General features: G+C 46.9%; 1 protein-coding gene across 3 annotated transcripts in view; it reads left to right on the top strand.

Annotated features, from left to right (window-relative positions):
• GRIP2 (glutamate receptor interacting protein 2) overlaps window positions 1–18,623 on the top strand; it is a 216,085-nt gene extending 197,462 nt beyond the window's left edge. For 2 of the 3 annotated variants that reach the window (XM_085235675.1, XM_031555581.2), the window contains exons 16-24: window positions 205–350; window positions 639–783; window positions 4,407–4,546; window positions 5,523–5,699; window positions 7,328–7,481; window positions 10,181–10,301; window positions 12,583–12,819; window positions 13,813–13,959; window positions 16,485–18,623. In XM_085235675.1, coding sequence (XP_085091801.1) covers window positions 205–350; window positions 639–783; window positions 4,407–4,546; window positions 5,523–5,699; window positions 7,328–7,481; window positions 10,181–10,301; window positions 12,583–12,819; window positions 13,813–13,959; window positions 16,485–16,673 — 1,456 coding nt within the window. In that variant the 3' untranslated portion in view covers window positions 16,674–18,623. Of the gene's footprint in view, window positions 1–204; window positions 351–638; window positions 784–4,406; window positions 4,547–5,522; window positions 5,700–7,327; window positions 7,482–10,180; window positions 10,302–12,582; window positions 12,820–13,812; window positions 15,670–16,484 lie in introns of all 3 variants that reach the window. The other variant, XR_014886302.1, reaches the window with a different exon arrangement.
• Window positions 18,624–18,793: the final 170 nt, after the last annotated feature.

The following is an 18,793-nucleotide window of genomic DNA, read 5'->3' as shown; positions in this document are numbered from 1 at the left end:
GTGCTGATGCACGCCCTCTGTGAACTTCCTCTCTGTACATTATAATTGCCTCAGACCCTGCTTGTACTTGTTTACCAGAAAAGACCAAAGAGAGGGGAAAAAAAAAAAAGCTAATATTGTCATCACTACTGCAGAACTGAATGCATTGTAGGATCTGAAAGGCAAATACAAATGTACTTCAGTTTTCTTTTCCTTTCCACATAGAACTGGCACCTTGGAGCCGGGAGACAAGCTGTTAGCCATTGATAACATCCGACTCGACAATTGCTCAATGGAGGATGCTGTGCAGATTTTAAGGCAATGTGAAGACCTGGTCAAATTGAAGATTAGGAAGGATGAAGATAACTCTGGTACAGAAATCCTGATGCAAACTGGTGCCTGTCCACTTTAATGACATTTCCCAGTAGGTAGTGCAGACTAACAAAGATAAGGGCGGCTGCCGCTCCGGTCACCACTTTTCAATTGATTATAGTCTATTTTTGTTATTCTGCCCTTAAATGGAGTTTGGAAGGTTAAAATCCTGTTTGGTATGAGCACAGCTGAAGACTGAAAGCTTGTGCTTCTAAATGCTACAAGTCTTTCCTATGACCTTTTTGATATGGCAAAATAAAAAACTGCATTGCTGTTTTTTCTTTCAGATGAGCAGGAGACAACCGGTGCTATAATCTACACGGTGGAACTGAAGCGATATGGTGGCCCCTTGGGAATAACCATCTCTGGGACCGAGGAACCCTTTGATCCCATTGTCATTTCGGGCCTGACAAAAAGAGGGCTGGCAGAAAGGTGAGGTTTGGGGGTCAGAAGGGTCAAATCAGTGTAGGAAGGGATTTTGATGTTTGCAAAGCTTTCAGGCCAGGGTGATGCTGCCCACCTGGCTTTTCAGACCCAAGTGCTTGTCATGTAGGGTGACCAGGACTGTCCCTTTGGGGGGCAGTGAGAGAGGTTTTAGGCTGGGCACTACTGGTAGAATCAGAGCCAGTGTGTTGGTTGAACACAGTAGCTGAGAGAATGTATTTATCTTTTCCACTGAGATGCTTCCTAGATTGTGATCTTCTATGCCATAGCTTGCATTGGGAGAGTGCCCACCTGCCCTGAAAAGCATTGTATCCATCTAGTCAATGCTCATGTGCTGATAGCCATGGCAGTAGTGTGGCCTATGGAAACAACAGATCTTGGGGCTCTTCTGGTCTTTGCTGGTTGCTTAGTCTGTTCTGTATGAAGGAATCTCAGTGTAGGGCTGCTCGGAGGAGCAGACATTTATACTGCATAAAGGTAGCTGCAGATCTACCTTCAGAAGCCAGGGATGTTGTCTTTGTGTGTGCCTGGGTCTGAATATATATGCATGCGTGGGATTTAAAGGATCAGGACACTGCTGAGAATATAAGGTGGAACTGAGTCATACACTGTATCTTAATTACTCTGTCTGTATGGTGCTGTGACTTGTAAGAGATGACTCCAGCAGACCTGACTCATGCTTCTCATGGGGCTGCTTTCCTCTGTGCTGCAAAAAACCTCTGAACAAATAGATGTGAAATGCTGGACCTTGTGGAAGTTTGCCTTCTGTTCTGGTGTTTTGGTTCTTTCTGCTTGAAGACCAAACTCCTTCTGAGCTGAACTATAATACGGTTTGGTGCATCTTTCTGCCTTAGGTTCCTCAAGCTCCTAGTACACATAGTGCTGCTCATTTCCATTGCTTTCCTTTGGTACAGAATACCAAGAAAGAAGTAAGGAAAAGGGATGCACTTGGTTCTTCTCTTTGGGGATTTTGTATCACTGCCTGGCTGAGCACCAGGATGCAGTCTTTGTTCCCTAGGGAACACTCACTACCCATGCAGTATCTGAGGTTTGTCTACATACTGTACTGGCAGCACAAGAGAGGTTCAGGACATGAAACTCAGATGCTGCCAGGCAATGGAAGCAGTTCTGTACCTTTGTTGCTCACAGTTCCCTTTGCAGTGCTGTGGCTGTTCTTCCTTCGAACTCAGATGTGCATCAGTGACTGCTCTGCAGAGAAACGTAGCACAGGCGAGTGCTGCGGTGCTACTGAATTTTGATCAGGAACTGGCACACAGCAAGGACTGAAAAGCCTTTTGAGGAGAGCAACAGAGCTGTTCAGCACTATAGCAGGCTGACAAATGGTGGTGCTGCGCCGAGGAGCAGCGTGGGGATGGAGCAGCACGGGGATTTCTCCTGGTAACCTTGCCTCCTTCCAGGGAGGGAGAGGAGTGCTGGGATGAAGCCTGCCTGCAGAAAGATGCATATTCTGTTGAGATGGTGCACATTTTTCTCCTGGGATTGGCAGAAAGGATTGGCTCGACCTTCTAAGGGAAGAGGGATGTTCCTAGTTTTATCCTGATTTGTCCCTTTCCTGTGAGCTGTGCCCAGCTCCATGCCAGAGGCTCTCTTAGCTGGGCTCTGAAGGGTGTGATGGGTTTCTGAAGGACAGGAGTTAAATCTGTGCCTGCCTTTTGCTGGAGCACAGCACGTGTGGAGCACAGGACTGGATCCTGGCATCTGGTAATGGGGATGGGGCTGCCATTCCTGGGGAGGCACAGGGGGATAATCTGCACTGCGGCTCTGTGCTGGGGAAGGCAGGGTGTCCTCTAGGACCTGTCACATGTCTGTCACAGCAGTGACAAGCTGTCTTAGCTGAAAAGGCTTCAGATGCAGATGACTTGGATTTTATCTTGACCTTCAGCATTTTTCTCCTTATATGTGTCCCATCCTATAGAAACCTACAAAGGCAGCACAGGCTGTTGGGTTGATGTCAAGTGATGGCTTCTCTGTTTCCCTTCCTTCAGTGCCTGTGGGTGACTTTGCCCTTGGTCATGGGACTTTTTTTTGTCCTATGTGGGGAAGGGACCAATACTGTTCATTTCTGGTTGAGGTTTAATAGTTCTCCAAGAGTGATTTTCAGTGGTCACTGATATTTTAAAGGATTTCACGAGCTTGGCTGTCTCCTCTGACGCCACCTGGTCAAACAGACATAGGAGGCTGCAGGAGGGTTTTATCCAGGAGTACTCAGCACCAGCACGTGTTGAGAAGGGGTGTGGACTCTGCACATGCTCCAGGTAAATCCCTGCCACCTGCATGCAGTGGACAGTGGAGGGGATTGATTTACTTTTTCCCTCTTGATATGACATCTCTTTGATATTTTCTGTGTTTTCCTGCAGAGCAGTGGTGGTGTCCAGGGGCTGGCAGTGGGGAGAAGTGTTCATGAGAGATCAGCCCTGATTTTCAGCCCTCTGGCAGAACCTCAAATCAAAGGCACTGCAGCCAGAAAGGGTCGCATTAAAGTGCTAGCAGTTCAGCTTGGTTTGTTTTTGACTATGTAGATGAAACTAGAAATACTCCTTTTGCAGCGTGATCTATGAATACTTTCGTTTTCCCTGAGGGCTTTTTTGAGCTGATTAGGATGGGACAATACGGACATCTAGTGGCTGTGAAGGACCATTATGACAAACTGAATACCTCAGCAGCAGCAGAGCGAGCAGTCCTGCCTGGTTGTTGTGTAGTTTCCTGGTTTAATTTATGTGCTGTGAAATCATAGAAGCATGGAATGATTAAGGTTTGAAAAGACCTCCAAGATCATCTAGTCCAACCATCCACCTACCGCCAATATTCCCCACTAAACCACATCCAAGACGTTTTGTAGTAGATATTTCGCAGCAGCATGCCTCTGAAATTCCACGTTAGGGGGAAACACAAGGAGTTGTTTTGCCAGCTGTTTTGACAGTGTATCAGATCCCATTTCTGCAGGAGCAGTAGTCCAGTTTGGACTGGGTACAGCCTTGGAAAGAAGCACGTTGCCATGGGCAAAAAGATATGACTGTCCAGATTTGCATCTCCTGGCTTGATCACGCAAGGTCTCTGATAGCTGAACATCACAGCAGTGCTGGAGGAAGGGATTGCTGCTCTTGCGTGCCAGCATTAAGGAGCATTGGAGGGAACTTAAAAGATATCATAAACTGATTTGCAACTTGCTCAACTCATCTGTGCCCACACAATCTGTGTGTGTTAGGCTGGGTCTTTTGTTGGTTTGTTAGTTTAGCTTTGTCTTCTGTCCATCCTGTGAAACCTGCTCATCAGTTCCACCTGTAGATACTGCTCCACGGCAATGCCTGTACATCCCCCCCATGACTTCAAAGAGTTTAAAATGTAGTCTGGTTTGATGTCCAGCTCCCAGAAACTGAAGTGGGCATACGTTCATGTACCTATATGTATGTACATACAGGTGAAAGCCAAATTCTTGGTAGTGTTGATGAACAGGAGTATACAGCATACCAAGAGGAAACCCAGACATGTTTAAAGTGTTGAGAATCAATTTGCTATTGCTTGAAGCAGCAGCTTAATGGCCTGAGGAGGGTTGCCTCTATGAAGTCCCTAACAGCACCTCTTCTCTCCAGAACCGGAGCCATCCACATCGGTGACCGAATACTTGCAATCAATAACGTGAGCCTCAAGGGCAAGCCACTGAGTGAAGCAATCCACCTGCTGCAGATGGCAGGGGAGACAGTAACGCTGAAGATCAAGAAACAGATGGAGAGTGAGTTGGGGGAGCCTGCTTTGGGGTGGGAGTCTGCACGAGACCCTACACACAGTAGGGTCTTTTCAAGAAACCCCATCTCATTCCCTGAAGCCAAGTGTCTCAATCCTTGCTATGAAATACTCTTTTTTCCACTTCTGACACTTAGAACTGTCACAGTCACTTGCTGAATTAATTGACAGGCAAGTGCCAGTTGGAGACTCATTAATCGTTCTGAGAATTGAAGCAGGTGTAATTGAAATTTCAAGGTAATTGCCAGTTAATCATGATGAGCAATCTTCTGAATGGTTGGAAAATTTAGAATACTGGCCTTTGTTTGGTAAAATAATCTGTCCTCTTTGACAAATGCAGGCTATCAGTGAGCATTTTTATCCCAGCTAAGTTCTATGAGTTGGAGATCTAGGGTGTGGATGGCTAACAGGATATTTAATCATTGAGGACTTTATAATATTCAGTACAAGAATGCTTGTGCTGAGAAACCATTCCCTGTATAGCTTTTACCTGAAAGGGAACTTGGTCTAGTGATAATAAGGGCCTATTATTACTAAAATAATGAAAGGGAAGAGCTTCATCATCCCCATTCAGCTTTCCATTTTCTCATCAGTAATCAGAGGAAAATTCAGCCTCAAAGTACAAGGCCCAGGAATTCCACTGTTGTCTTGAGACTGTGTGGGAGGCTCTTTGGATGGTGATCAGTCCTGAATTGGTACAAAATTGTACAGTCTTGATGAGGGGTTACAAATTCAGCTCCATAGTTTGGTACCAAGTTGTGTTGTTGTGGAAATCTCACTGAAACTTTGAAAAATGGAAACTGCTTGGAATAGAAAGTTTGGCATGGACCTTTCTCAGTTACCTTTGAAGAGCTGAAGAGGCTCTTCAAGAGCCTTGGAGTACCTGAGCTTGCTCCCACAGCAACATTAGCCGTTCCCAGGGTCTTTTTCCTTGTGCCTTCTAAAGTGTCTTATTCTGGTTTCAGAATCCTATCCCAAGAAGTCTGGGAGTATAAATGAAGTGAGTGACCCCGAAGACGAACTGACGGACTCCCAGAAAACAAGCAAGCTGTCTGAGATGTACTCTACCACTATTCCTAGTGTAGACAGTGCTATGGAGTCCTGGGATGGCTCCGGCATTGATGCTGGGTATGGAAGCCAAGGTAAGATGACTTTTCTCATGGGTCTGTGGGCCAAGGCAAAGACAGACAGAGCTTCCAAGCCTGTCTGGAGACTGAATGTAAGCCAAAGACCGTGGTCTGACTGTGCTAGCACAGCTTCTCCCTTTCAGCAAGGAACAAAATGTATTTTAAAATGCATTCATGTGGTGCTCTGAGTTGATATATCCATTTTAGGTTTTTATTGGCATTGTTTCTTCTGGCTTACATAGATAGCATCATACCATTCACAGCAGTTTCAGAACCATTGAAACATTGTACATAATCAGATAAGTATTTGCTGTCCATATGTCTTACAAAGTATTTGGCCTGTAGCTCACTTTTAGTTCCCCAGAGAAGCCATGTAGACTGTATTAATCCTCTTCAGGATGTTTTAAAATCCACAAGAATGTCTTGTGACTAGAAGCACTCATTTAACAAAATAATTAAGGTAATACTATGAGACAGCATCTCTGACTCCCCGGTGAGTGATCGGATGTCTTGGAGGCCAGATCTATTCAGCTGTGGTTTCTGGCGGACATATGGAATTGGGATGGAGGATGCTCCATCATGGTAATATGTTTTCATTTGGAGGAATGCACTAGAGAATAATCCATTTCAGATTTAGTGATGTAAACTAGCATTAGCCTGTGTTGAAGGAAAACAAAACCCTAAACAGCTCTGCAAAACGCTGCTCAGGTTTGAGCAGGGAGCTGTGCTGGGCTTGGCAGGAACGTGCCACCAGGTGGCTCTGAATCCTAGGGATCCAGCCCTTGTCTCCCTAAGGAAGAGGTGAAAGTGCTGGCACCCAAGGGCCAGCTCTGTGCACACATTCCTGTGCCCAGTCTGCTGCAGGTCCTGCACCCAGGGACCTTGTTCCTGTGCTGAAGCAAGCAGCAAATGCTCCTGCCTGGTATAAAACATTGGTGAGCGCTTTGCTCTCTCCAAAGCAGTTTAACCTTTAAAAACACATGGAGGAAACTCTCAGCTAAATGAAATAACAGGCTTTGGCATTTTGAAAGGAAGTTCTGGCAATGTCTTCGGGTATTTCCAGTGCTCTTAGCCATGCGGGAGGTCAAGTCTCCCTTAATTATGTGTTTCTCTGTTACCTCTTCCTGTTCGCTTGGCACAGGGGCGATGGAAGTGAATGATGTTTCTTGGAAAGGCTGTGGGGATTTCTCTGAAGTGTTCACTGGGCAGGAGGAGGTGGACAGGGGACTTGGGAGATTTATTTCCATGGCAGCTGGCACCGACATTGCTGAGGAATGCTCTGTTTTGAAGGGTTTCTGTCCAGACAGCTCCTTATGAGACCTGGAGATCTTGTGATTTGGTAGGGTTGGTTTTGCATCTCTGGAACAAGACATCTCACAGTATGGGAAAGTCCTTGGGGGCAAACTTAGCTAAACGTGTCCAATTTCCTCTTAATGGACCCATTTGATCCTGAGAAGTTGCTTTGATTAGAGCAAGAAGATATGGGAAGAATATCTCCTTTTGAAAGACTGAAGTGAAAGCAGTATGTAATCTAAATTGCTTCAAGTTTGGGGTTTGGGGATGGAAGCTTCCTGGCATTTACTCCTTTTGGGTTTTCTAACCAGATGTTACCCCTCTTTTCCCCCGCCTCTTGCCTTGCCTAGGTACGTACATACCTCAGGCTGCAGGCATTGCCCTTCATCCGCATGAATGGAGACACAGCAGGCAAAAGAGCAGCACCCCTCCTGCGGACCCCAGGAAAAGCTACCCCTTCATGGATGGGAGCTTCAGTGAAGATGACTGGGACAAGCCCAGCAGGTGCGGAGGGGTGGGAGGAGGTAGGGAGGCCCTTCTGCAGATGTGGGGATGAGAGGGCACTGATTGTGACGGAGTGGGTTAGCCAGAGGTCAGCAGTGCCTCATCGTGGCATCAGGCATCTGTGGGGTGGGTGCTGGAGTAGTGATCTGCTCTATCAAACGACCTCCACAGAGATGCTCTGTGGCATCTCTGCCATGGGCTGGTGACACTTATGTCTGGAATTAGAACAGTCTCAGCTTCGTGGACCACAGGTTCTTACCACGTCTTATACCATGTAAAGGTTGCAGTACTTTCATAGCTCAGGTGTTACAAATGGGCATGGCCAGGGCTGTTCCCTGTTGTGTTGACCAGAGACTTTTGAGTGAGGGTGTAGCTTCTCAATGGCTTGATGCCACAAAGCCAAAAAGACCAACAAAAGCTCTTGGAGGACTAGTATAAGGTTGTATATCTGAGATAAAATGTCCTAAAGGTGTGGATGGATGTCTCTGTTCACCACACTTTGGCCCTTCCAACACACAGACAAAACCACGCTGCATGAATGTAGCCGAGTTAATCCCCCAGCTCTGCCAGAGTAGAAAAAAAATCCCACAACACCTCCCAGGCACACAGAGCAGATTGCAGCTGCCCCCTCTTTTGGGGTGAAAATCCTGCTGAATCTGCCCCGGCCTCTCTCTGAATCATGCACAGTGGAAAAGCCCTGTTGCCCCATAACTTAACCCTCCCCTTTACATCCTTCAGAGTCCCCATAGTTGTGTGTGTCGTGTTGTTGCTGTCAGTTCTTTTCTTTTATAATTATTTTCCCTTAATTTTTGTTTGTCCAGACAAAACCCTTAGAACATCTCATGGCCATTTCCACCTATTTAAAGATGATCAAGCTGGCGGGAAAGCTGGCAGTGGCTGAGACTTTGTTCTTGTTTTGCTCTCAGCGAGAGCCGGCTCACAGAGGTCGCTGCTCTCTCGTGGCCTTCCCGGCGAGGCCACTGGCAGCTGAAGTTAGCAAATCTGAGCCCTCGAAACCCTGTGTGTCCCTAAAGAGGGCTCCGAGCCCTGATGTCAAAGTGCAAGTGAAACAGTTTGTGCTGCCGAGCCCTTTTCGTAAGGGAGAAAAACAAAACCTCTCTAACCCTGGCTGCCCTTAGCCTGGAAAAACCTGCTGACCCAGTGGTGTGAGAGCTGATTCATCCAAGTCCTGGGTGTTTGTTGTATCTGAGAGGCAAGAAATCCGTAACTGGAAGGGACTTTTGCCTCTTAGGAAACCTGGAGCAAAGGAAGGAAATGAGTAAGGGAAAAGAATTGAAAACTCCTTCTCAGGGGGGAATTTTGGTTTGTTTTTTTGAAGTCTTGCTGGGTGTTTTTTTGACCTCTCTGCCTGGTGTTAAAAGCTGCTGCTTTAAAAGAGGTAGGGGGTGAATTTAAAATACAAGCCATGTCGGATGGCTTTAAAATAAGCCATGTCAGATAGCACTCTCCAGGCAGGTCACGATCCCACAAGGACCAAAAGTGTGCATGTTTGAGGTTATGCCTGCTACAAGCTCTTGCTCCTTTAAACCAATGGGTGAAAAGCAAAGCACGTGCTAAAGACTTTGATATTAATACGGATCTGGAAAAGGTGTGCTATTGATAGCCCATAATAAGTATAACTGAAGCCAACCTCTCTTGGATTTGTACTCAAGTACAATGTTTTGGCTTTGCTAACTGGCTCTGGTGGAGAAGTGTCCCCTCTCACCTGTGTCACTGATGACCACTGAGCCATGCAGGCTGCTGCCAGATGTTGTACAGGTAGATCTTTGTGCAGCTCCTAATAGGATGCATGGAAGATGCATTAAGGCTGCTGTAATGTTACCATCCTCCCATGGCACACAGTGAGCGTATTGTGACCTTGTTTTAACACCACTGAAAGTTGCCTTCAGGAGGCTTCTGTTAAAATGAGAGCTGACGATCTGATGTTGTTCACATTGCCACGAGTTTGCACAGACTAGAGAGAGGTTGTCAGTATTCCCTTTCTCTGTAGCCAGAGAACTGGAGAGAGTCTGTACAGCTGTTAATGACTTGTGTAGCACAGAGAGACTTCCTGAATGTAAAAACTCACTTCCTTGGCCATCCGAAAGCAAATGAAACTTGGTTTGTATGGGTTATATGATGTCAATATTGCTGGCTGTAGTGTGCGTTTACTTGTCCAGCCTAGGGCAATCATTTGTATATACATCTTTGCATTATTTACTCTCATAGAGACCTAATGTATTTACCATTTTCTCACCATGTCTGTTACCCTCTGTGTTTTTCTCTCTTTTCTCAGGTGTTCTGTGTCTCAGATCTGAGCTCTATCCCATCAGCCTTTGTACTAACAGTCTCTGAGGCTCCTGGTTTACCCATAATGCATCCTTTTTTCTTTCACTTCTCTATTTCACCAAAACGTCTTCCTAAACCTACAATCTTCCTACAGGCACTTTTTAATTTACCCTTTGAACTTTGACATCACTACACCAACTTAATTCTTCCTTTGAAGGACGCTTGCCCCGTTAGTAAATGCATGGAGGTCTCGTGTTCGGACTCTTGTCTGAAAAGTTCATATTGTTTGCTTTTGTATATGAAGACTCTTCAAGTCTCTGCTTTTACTGGTGAGACACTTGCTGTAGCCTTGCGGCTTTCATCCTGCTGCAGAAGAGTGCTGACAATATTTGGTTCCTACGTTACAACAGATACCCCAACCGCCAAAATGGCCTTGAGACCACTCACGAGGATAGTTTTTGGCGTGTTTTTGGAGAAGCTTTGGAGGATTTGGAAACATGCGGCCAGTCTGAACTTTTGAGGGAGATTGAGGTAAATCACTTTCTGAATTTGCTGCTGATCTGTTCTGCTCTTGACTTGAATGCTAAGCAGTTTCCCAAATGTGTTGATTGCTCACAGCACCCCTGTGCTGTTAGTGGTGTGAAGAAGGGTTCGAGTTGTGGCATCTCAGGGATGTGCTAATGGATAACTACACCTCATCAGGCAGTTGCTTGCACATACTTTCTCCCAGAGCTGAGAAATTACCAACCAGTAACTTTGTGCTCTTTTTGCAAATTGCTGCTGGCCAGCAATCTTCGCCTGACTGTTGGCAAAGCTCCCCTATCAAATGATAAGCCCTTACGTGAGGAGATACTGCCTGTCACAAGCACTTAGAGGCCAAGCAAAATGAGCCTCCCAAAAACCCATTGGGACCAAAAGTTGCTTTACGTAAAGGCAGGAACAACATGCATCTTGCATTCAGCTGTCACTCTGCCGGAAACTGTTTCAGTAAAATGGGTAATTGGAAGCTTTTCAGCCAGCCTTCCCCTGGAAAAATCCGAGAAAGTAATTGCTTCCTGCAGAAATAAAGGTGTTTCCTTTCTTCATGAACCATTTTCTCTTTTCTTTATCCAAAATGCTTTGGAGGTCGTGTTATTGTGTCCGGTTATTGGATGGGGAGCCTGCATTACTAAGCTGTGAGACACAAATAAAGGCCTCCCTTGAGACTGCAGAGCAGTGGGCAGCAAATCTACCCGGTGAGATGGGACCCAGCAGTGCAACCTCATGAGCTGCTCCCTCCTTACGCCTCCTGCATACAGGAGATCTGGGGGAGGCTTGTGGGGCTGGGTCTTCCATCGCTCCAAAGATGGGGCTGCTAGCTAAAGTAGTTCCTCAGGGTTGGAGGAGAAGAGAGGAGTCTGGAAATTGGTTCGTTGTTCCAGCAGATTGTGCAGGGATGGCATCCCCATGCAATGCCTGATAAAGTGCCTGGAGAGATGCCAGCTGTCACACTACTCCTGTCCAGTAACACTGGGTTTGGGTTGGAAATGGTTTTCTGGGCATGTCTGGCTCATGTGCTTGTTTCCTCAACAGAGGGTGTAAAATTCCCATTACTGTCAGTGGCTATTTAAGAAAAAGTACCACTCTGAAATGATGCATAGATGATTTTCTTCTGCATAATGGCGGATCTTAATGCAAAAGAAGGGATTTGTTTGGCTACTGTGAAATGCCAGAACAGAGAAAATAATCTTTCTGTCCATTCCTTTTGCATGGATGCGTGGGCTTTTGAGTCATGCTTCTTAAAGGCTTTGGAGCTGATACATTTAGAGCAATGCTTTTAAAAAGAATTTAAAGAAATTTTGCAAAATGCAGACAACCTCTAGCACTACCCACATTATCCTGAAGTGATGGATAAAATATGGAAATCTTTTTAGCTTGTGAGTTTCTTAGCATTTTAGAGGAATCTTCCCTCAGAATTTAATCACCTTGAGTTTGGACAACACAAAAAACCTGCTACAGGCTCAAAGGATTTTCACATTTTTTCATCTCCATTTGGGATAACGTAGGTAGTGCTGGCATTTTCATCACTGCCACCAGAATCTGCTTTATTTACCTATATTGTTCCAGCTTGCAGAAAAGAGCCAGAGGCCTTGATTAGATATCTAGTCAGGTGATACTTCCTCTGTGTGCAGGAGAAATTGCTCTTTGACTTGCCATGGTTAACACTGCTGAATTTTGCTGTCTGCTCCCTGCCTTTCCTTTTCTTTCTACTACCTTTTGAAATTTAATAGGACTGCAGATGTTTGGAGCCTGAACTTCATAATGATGGTTTTCATTATGCTGTTTAAATAGACTCTGGAACCAGTTGAGGTTCCACAGACTGGATTCTTTACTCCTTCATTAGCTTTGATCAATGTAATTTCATTAGCGAAAAGCATTGCCAAATGGAGTAGAATCTACTTAGGGGCATCATTTAATGGATGCTATCAAGGATGACCAGGCTTAAAAACTACTTAATTTCATATTTTTTAACTCAGTTTGACTCATTGAAGGCTCCCATTTACTGACAGATAAAATGATAATTTCTCTGCTGACTTGGCCTCAGCAGTGGTGCTGCCTTCCTGGGGCCATTGCCAGCACTGCGCAATGCTGATGACGGGCTGCAGCCCACAGGGGTAGGCTGGAGATCCACCAGTTCCTGTGGGAGCTCCCCTGAGGTCAGCATGTTCATCTGCCTTGATTCCCTTGTTGTCCTCTCTGCCATTTGTATTCCCGTGTTGTCTGTCCCTTCCTGCTGCCACCTCAGCGGAGTTACTGTGCCCTTGCCCTGCAGGCATCCATCATGACGGGGAGCGTGCACAACCTGGGCCTGGAGGGCAGCAAGCTGCTCCTGGACTCTGTCAACCCATCGGGGCTGAGCCCATTGAGGAAGGCAAACTCCGGCTGTGACAACGGACAGACTGAGAGCAGCAGCTCCCCTGCCAAGAAGAATGAGAGGAACCTGGACATGAAGAAGATGGAGAAGGAGATGCAGGAGATCATGTCCCCTACCCCCCTCGAGTTTCACAAGGTCTGTGTTGCCAAGGGTTGGTTTGCCTTGGCACAGTGGTACCTCGATGGGAAAAGCTGATGGATGTGTTGCAGCCCCATAGAAAATGCTCCCTGTTGACCCTTTGCCAGTGGCACAGATCATTCAGTAAGCTGCTTTTTTTCTGAGAAATCATTTATTTTCTGTCCCCTTCCTCTTCATTCCCAGCCTTTCCTAAATGGGGTGCAAATGGTAGGACCTGAGTGACAGGATACTTGTTTGAATTCAGCATGCGGGTGATTGCAGCCAGTTTAAGCGTGGTGCAAGGCAATGGTAATTAGAAGGAGTAATTAACTGTAGAAGCTGTTGATGCAGAATGCAGGCAGGGAAGGGAGCTGGAGAGGTTTCAAAAACTGATTCCTTTTTCTTTCCTAGTGATTTTACAGTGAAACCTGCAGTTAGGGCAGTTGGGAAAAACAACTTTTTCTTGTTTGATCTGCTTTTGTCCTTCAGGGCATGGCAAATGCACCTTTAAATAAAACTCCTTCATTCCTGATGGAGGAGAGCTGAGTAATTAGGTGTGTTATAGGGTGAGCGTTCTTTCTGCTGGAGCATCTGGTGCTGGAGGTGTTTGGAGATGAGGCTGGGGCATCACCCTGGGCACTGTCTGCCCATGGATCACACAGCCGTGGGGCTTCCCCAGCCACCAGCGCCCTGATGCAGTCGGAGCCTGATGGTAGAGATGCACTCCCAGTTCACGGAAGGAAAAGGAGGACTGTGGTGGAGGGGAACAGTTGTTCCTGATATTGCTTGTCCCCCGTTGGCTCCTGATATTGCCTTGTGGCAAGATACACTTCTAGCAGCACACATCTCTTTTAGAGACTAAAATATGATCGTGATCTAGGGAAGAGGGCTAGATTACCTGGTTCTTGTCCTCAGTAAGCTATGAATATTAATGAATAGTATTAAGCAGTGTAGATGTTTGTGCTGCCTCTGCAGCATTCCAACGTGTGCTTTCTGCTTCTGCCCTTCCAGATGACACTTCACAAAGACCCAGAGAGTGAAGACTTTGGATTCAGTGTGTCGGATGGCCTGCTAGAAAAAGGTGTCTATGTAAATATGGTCCGTCCGGATGGACCAGCAGATCAGTGTGGCCTCAAGCCATATGACAGAGTGCTTCAGGTAATAAATGCAAAATGCAGTTCTGGAGGCTGGGACGGAGTGAATGAGTGGCTGAGAGGAAGAGAGAAGTGAGACCCATCCATGACAGCACTAACTTTAATGAAAGGTAATAGTTAGCCAACTAGGTGAGCACCTACCACCTAACTCTCAATGAGACCTGTGTTTTGTATAAGAAATCTCTAGGTAGCAAAGCTGGTTTCCCTAGCTGACACCCAGCCCAGGGAGCACCTCCACACAGAGCTGTCCCAGCGCTGTCTTTCTGAGCTTGGGCAGCTCACAACCACAACAACCAAAAAGCCGTGTCGCTTTCCCTCTTCGTCCTCAATCCTTTTCCTATCATGAAAGAGGGTGATTTTTGGACAAACTAGACCGTGTGGACCAATATGTGTTCTTGTGAATCCCCCGTGGAGTTAAGCAGTGTTCATGAAGTTCTGTGCATGCCTTTGACAACTAAAAGTTTTCTAAGAAACAACCATCCTTCAAGCAAAGTGTTTTTCATGGATATTTTCCTCCGAAAGACACTCAATCTGAAACAACTGACGCAGAAACAGAATAAAAGCTCTGGTCAAATAAAAGTAACTGGGGCGTATCTGCCTGCCAGAGGGACAATGGGAACACGGTGCATTCTGGAGTTTGGAAAGGAACTTTATATGGACGAAAAATAACAAGTTGTGCTTGGGAGCGACTCAAACAGTGACTGAGAAAGTGTGGCTTTGATGGAAAAATTGCCACCATTTGGAAATGCTGATATTGTGACCGTATTTGGAAGCACTCAGAAAGATGTTTGGTTTTGCTACTTTCTAGGCGGTGGCTGTTAGCAGCAGGATCAGAGCCAATATATTATGTACATCAGGTAACCAGAGAGCTGGCAGCGCTGTGGGGAACCTTGTTTAAGCTTGTTATGATCTCTAGCCAGTTGGCTGCTATACAATTATTCCTTCTCGGATTCAAATAAAAGATGGTGCAAGAATGAACAAGAAGCTAATTAGGCTGTAGGCTGCCTTTCTGTTGAATGTTGGATGTGTTGGTCTTTGCAAGTGCCAAGTGCTCTGGGAGGTGTGCCTGAAATCCCAAACAGAGCAGAGCAGAGACTTCTGAGACCCCCCCCCCCTTCCCACATGCTGTGCCACACAGCTTCTACCTACAAGAGGACGAGGCAATCGCTGTTGCATTGACTTGTGCAGCAGTGATGGATGAGGGTCTGCAGACCTGGTACAGGCAAATCCCAGCAAGAAGCTTGGTGATGCGCTACTGAGGATGCTTCACAGTGCTACTGGTTACGGGCATGATGATGTGTCTGCAAGCAATTTCCAATGCTGAAAGCCACAAAACATGTTGTCCCTGCAGAGGACCCTCTGCCTCTTGATTGATGGATTGCCCGGAGCACAGCATTGCACTAATGACTTTTCTGCACTGGAGCTGCCCAGCCAGCATGGAACAAAGGCAAAGCAAGCTCATGGCTTATTTCTTCTTGTCTGTGTGCAACCTGGAAATTGTCCCTGGTCACTCACCTATAAGGAGCAGTACTGAGTTCAGCTGTGTAGCTGCCAGCTAGGGCAGGGTGGCACTGCTGCCATCACAGAGCCCAACTCCATGGGCATGCATTAATCCTGAGAAAGGGTTTTGGATGCAGGGGTTGCATGGACTTATCCAGCCCTTATCCTGAGAAGGAATCAACGCCTGGCCTGAGGGGTTATGTTCACTCCAAAGGTGGGTGGGAAATTCCTTTCTCCCCTCCCTGCTTCCCCTCCCCATGCTATTTGCCAGCCCTCTCCATCCTGGGGCTGTTCGTGGCACTGAGCCCAGGTGCTCTGGGAGCTGTAGGCAGGAGAGCTGGGAGATGGCTCCTGCAGGTGACCCAGCCTAGAAACATGCTTCAAGATGCTCAGATGAGCAGGAAAAGTGCTTTCACTGCTGAATCCTGCAGAGAGGATTTGCAGCCTCCATAGCCGCCTTCTTGAGCCCATGTGAAATGCATCTGGACTCCTCCAAAATGAAAGATGTAAACGGTGTGAGGAGAAGCAGGAACTATTCAGTATAGTCCTGATTTACTGCCTGCTGAGCTGGAAAATGGTCGTTTGAAGCCTCAGGGGCTGTGCTGTGTTTGTTTTCTAGGTGCTGAGTATCCTACATCACAGATTTAAGGCCAGTGAAAGCCATGATGGCAAAAAATCACATAGCAACCTTTCTCCCACAGACTTCACCTTGAGAATTGATTTTTGAGCCCTGTAGAGTTCAAAAGGTGTAATACTGTCTTAGACTCTAGGGATGAGGATTTCTGCTTGATCCAGGCTTTTTCCCCTTTCCTCTACCAGTTACGGAGCCATTCCTCAGCTAAGGCAGGACATGCCCAGCTCAAAAAGGGAGGGCAGTGCTCTGCTCTGCTGTGACCCCTCAGTCAGAGTCCCCCAGGCGCTGTGTGTTTTCACAGGTGTGGCTTTAGCACCAGCCTTGTGTTTTCTGACTAACAAACCTGGTGTTTCTGTTGTTCCTCCCTATGGCACATCCTAAATCCATCCTGACAGGTAAATCGCGTCCGAACGAGAGACTTTGACTGCTGTCTGACTGTCCCCTTGATCTCAGAGGCTGGAGACAAGCTGGACCTGGTGATCAGCCGAAACCCTTTGGCTGCCAACGCTCCTCCAGAGGGGAACGGGGAGCTGCTGGCACAGGCAGCCCGCACCGAGGTCAAGGCGAGCGTCCAGACACTGTGAGCAGCCGCAGCGGATGATGCCTGGGGCCTCTGCTGAGCCATTGTGGTATTTGGGGTGTTCTTCCTGTTTTTTTGCACTGGTTTTTGTAAATGCTGTGTGTATCATCAGATCCAAGGGGGGAGGTGGGTCTTCAGTGAGCTGTCACCTGTAGGCCACCCAATGCTGCTGGGAAGGTTGAAGCTGGATGTGCATTTCTGGGGCTGGGGTGAGCTGTAGCATCCCCAGTGCATTGTAGTGCACTGGGTCCCACCCCAGCACCTCCTCGCTCTTCAGGCCTTGGCCATCCTACAAACACACATGGTGCTATTTTTATCCTTGTTTGCTCTGTTTATCACATACAGCAAGATTGAAATGCCATTCTTTTTCTATTGTACCCGGCTCCACCCTCCAAACACTCCCAATACTTTGATTCCTGCAGTCCCTTTCTCTCCTGCTGTCAGGCTATGGAGGGCCCTGTTTAAAGGCAATTCAAAATGCACTTGATGGTGTCTAGGTGCAGTTCTTGTTCAGAAATTTATGTTTGCAGCTGCCTCAAGCTAGCCCCTTCCACGCTGCCCCAGCAAGGCTGGTTCAGCCCAGTGCCCACTGCCCAGGGCACCTCGTCTCACCATCAGCAGTGCAGTTGTCTGTGCCACACAGCGGCTATTACAGAGCAGAAGGCTGTGCCCAAGGCTGAAGACCCTAAATGCCTGCTCAAATCCCTAGCTAGTGCTTTTCTGATGGATGTTATGGAGTTAATGCAAGTAAAAAGCAGAAGTGTTGTTATCCAGGGCGGTTGATGTTTTGAATTAATAGAACCTTCTTGTCCCCCGCCAGGCAGAGACGTGAGAAGTCCCTCAGTTGATGGAGATTGTGCATCCCCCGCCCCCACCTGCATTAGCAGTGCCTAGGTGGCTTTGCTTTGTTAACCCCATTGCCTGTTGCTGGCCTTCCCATGGCCTCCAAGCATGGCGCCCCTGCTTGTCCCCCCTGCCCCTGTGTGCCCCCAGGCCATGGGGAGGAGGCAGCTGAGGCATTTGCATCAGCTTCCCCATCTGCAGGAGACACAGTCAAAATCTGGCTGTGGGCTCCTCCTCCTCTCTTTGTCCTGAGTTCCTCCTGTGGCAGATGTGAGCTGCGCTCTGTGTGTTCCACGTCTTAGCACTTTACGATGATGTTAGCATCCTGGCACCCTGGCATTGCTTTGCCCATGAAGGCTCAGGTGTGGTGGGATGGTAGAGGTGAGGAACTTGCAGGGTTGTGGGCTGCAGCCCTGGTGACCACTGCCCCCATTCCCCCACTTCCTCCATCACCACCCCATACCAGTGCTGTGGTCGGGTGCCATAGAGCTGTATGCAGCATGTTCCTCATTTTGCTGAGCCAGGACTCACTCTTGCATCCATCCCCACTTTGCAGCTCTGTCCCTCCACGACAGCCCAGCGTATTGGGGTGTTTCTTTGAGGCATGTCCAGCTACTTGTCAGTGTAACCATTTTCTCTTCAAGTATGCAATATCCCATACCATTGCTGCCACAACTAGATAATGTGCCATAATTGATACTGTGGAGCATTGACAGTGCAGCCGAAAGTGTTTTTATATGCAATATTCTGAACAGCGGAAGCTCGCTGGGGCTTCTCACAGGTTTTTAATGAAGACTTTTATTAAAGGCTTTAAAACAAAAAGGAAGAAAAACTTGGTCCTTGTATCCCTTCCTATGCATTTTGAATGATATGAAGATGAAATGCATTACTTAAATGTGTATTTTTATCCATATATTAGAGTGTATTCCTTGTAAAGTATTTTTATATGCTGATTTTCTTATGTATCTATGAAAGCACAATATTTAAAAGTACAGCATTTCAAAGAATATTTTAGTCCTGTTTTGGACCTATTTGTAAATCTCTGTATTTAAATGGCATTGCAATGACTTTGACTTTTTTTTTTTAATTAAATAAAAACAAATGAAATGCACATGTTGTGGTCTGTTTCTTTCTGTTAGAGGACAGGAGTAGGGCAGTACTCTGCATCCAGCCCTATTTTCCCTTCCCAGAGGACCCATGTGAGGGCAATGAGCAAGACGAGGGGTTGGTGGGACCGCTACTCATAGGTCTCCCAGTGCAGGCTTTGGATTGGCACTTGCC

The sequence above is a fragment of the Meleagris gallopavo genome, chromosome 14 (genome assembly GCF_905368555.1).
Source record: "Meleagris gallopavo chromosome 14, MGAL_WU_HG_1.1, whole genome shotgun sequence".
In the NCBI taxonomy this organism is placed as follows: Eukaryota; Metazoa; Chordata; class Aves; order Galliformes; family Phasianidae; genus Meleagris; species Meleagris gallopavo.
The sequence above is the reverse complement of the archived record's forward strand: the minus strand, read 5'-3'. Positions and strand labels throughout refer to the sequence as shown.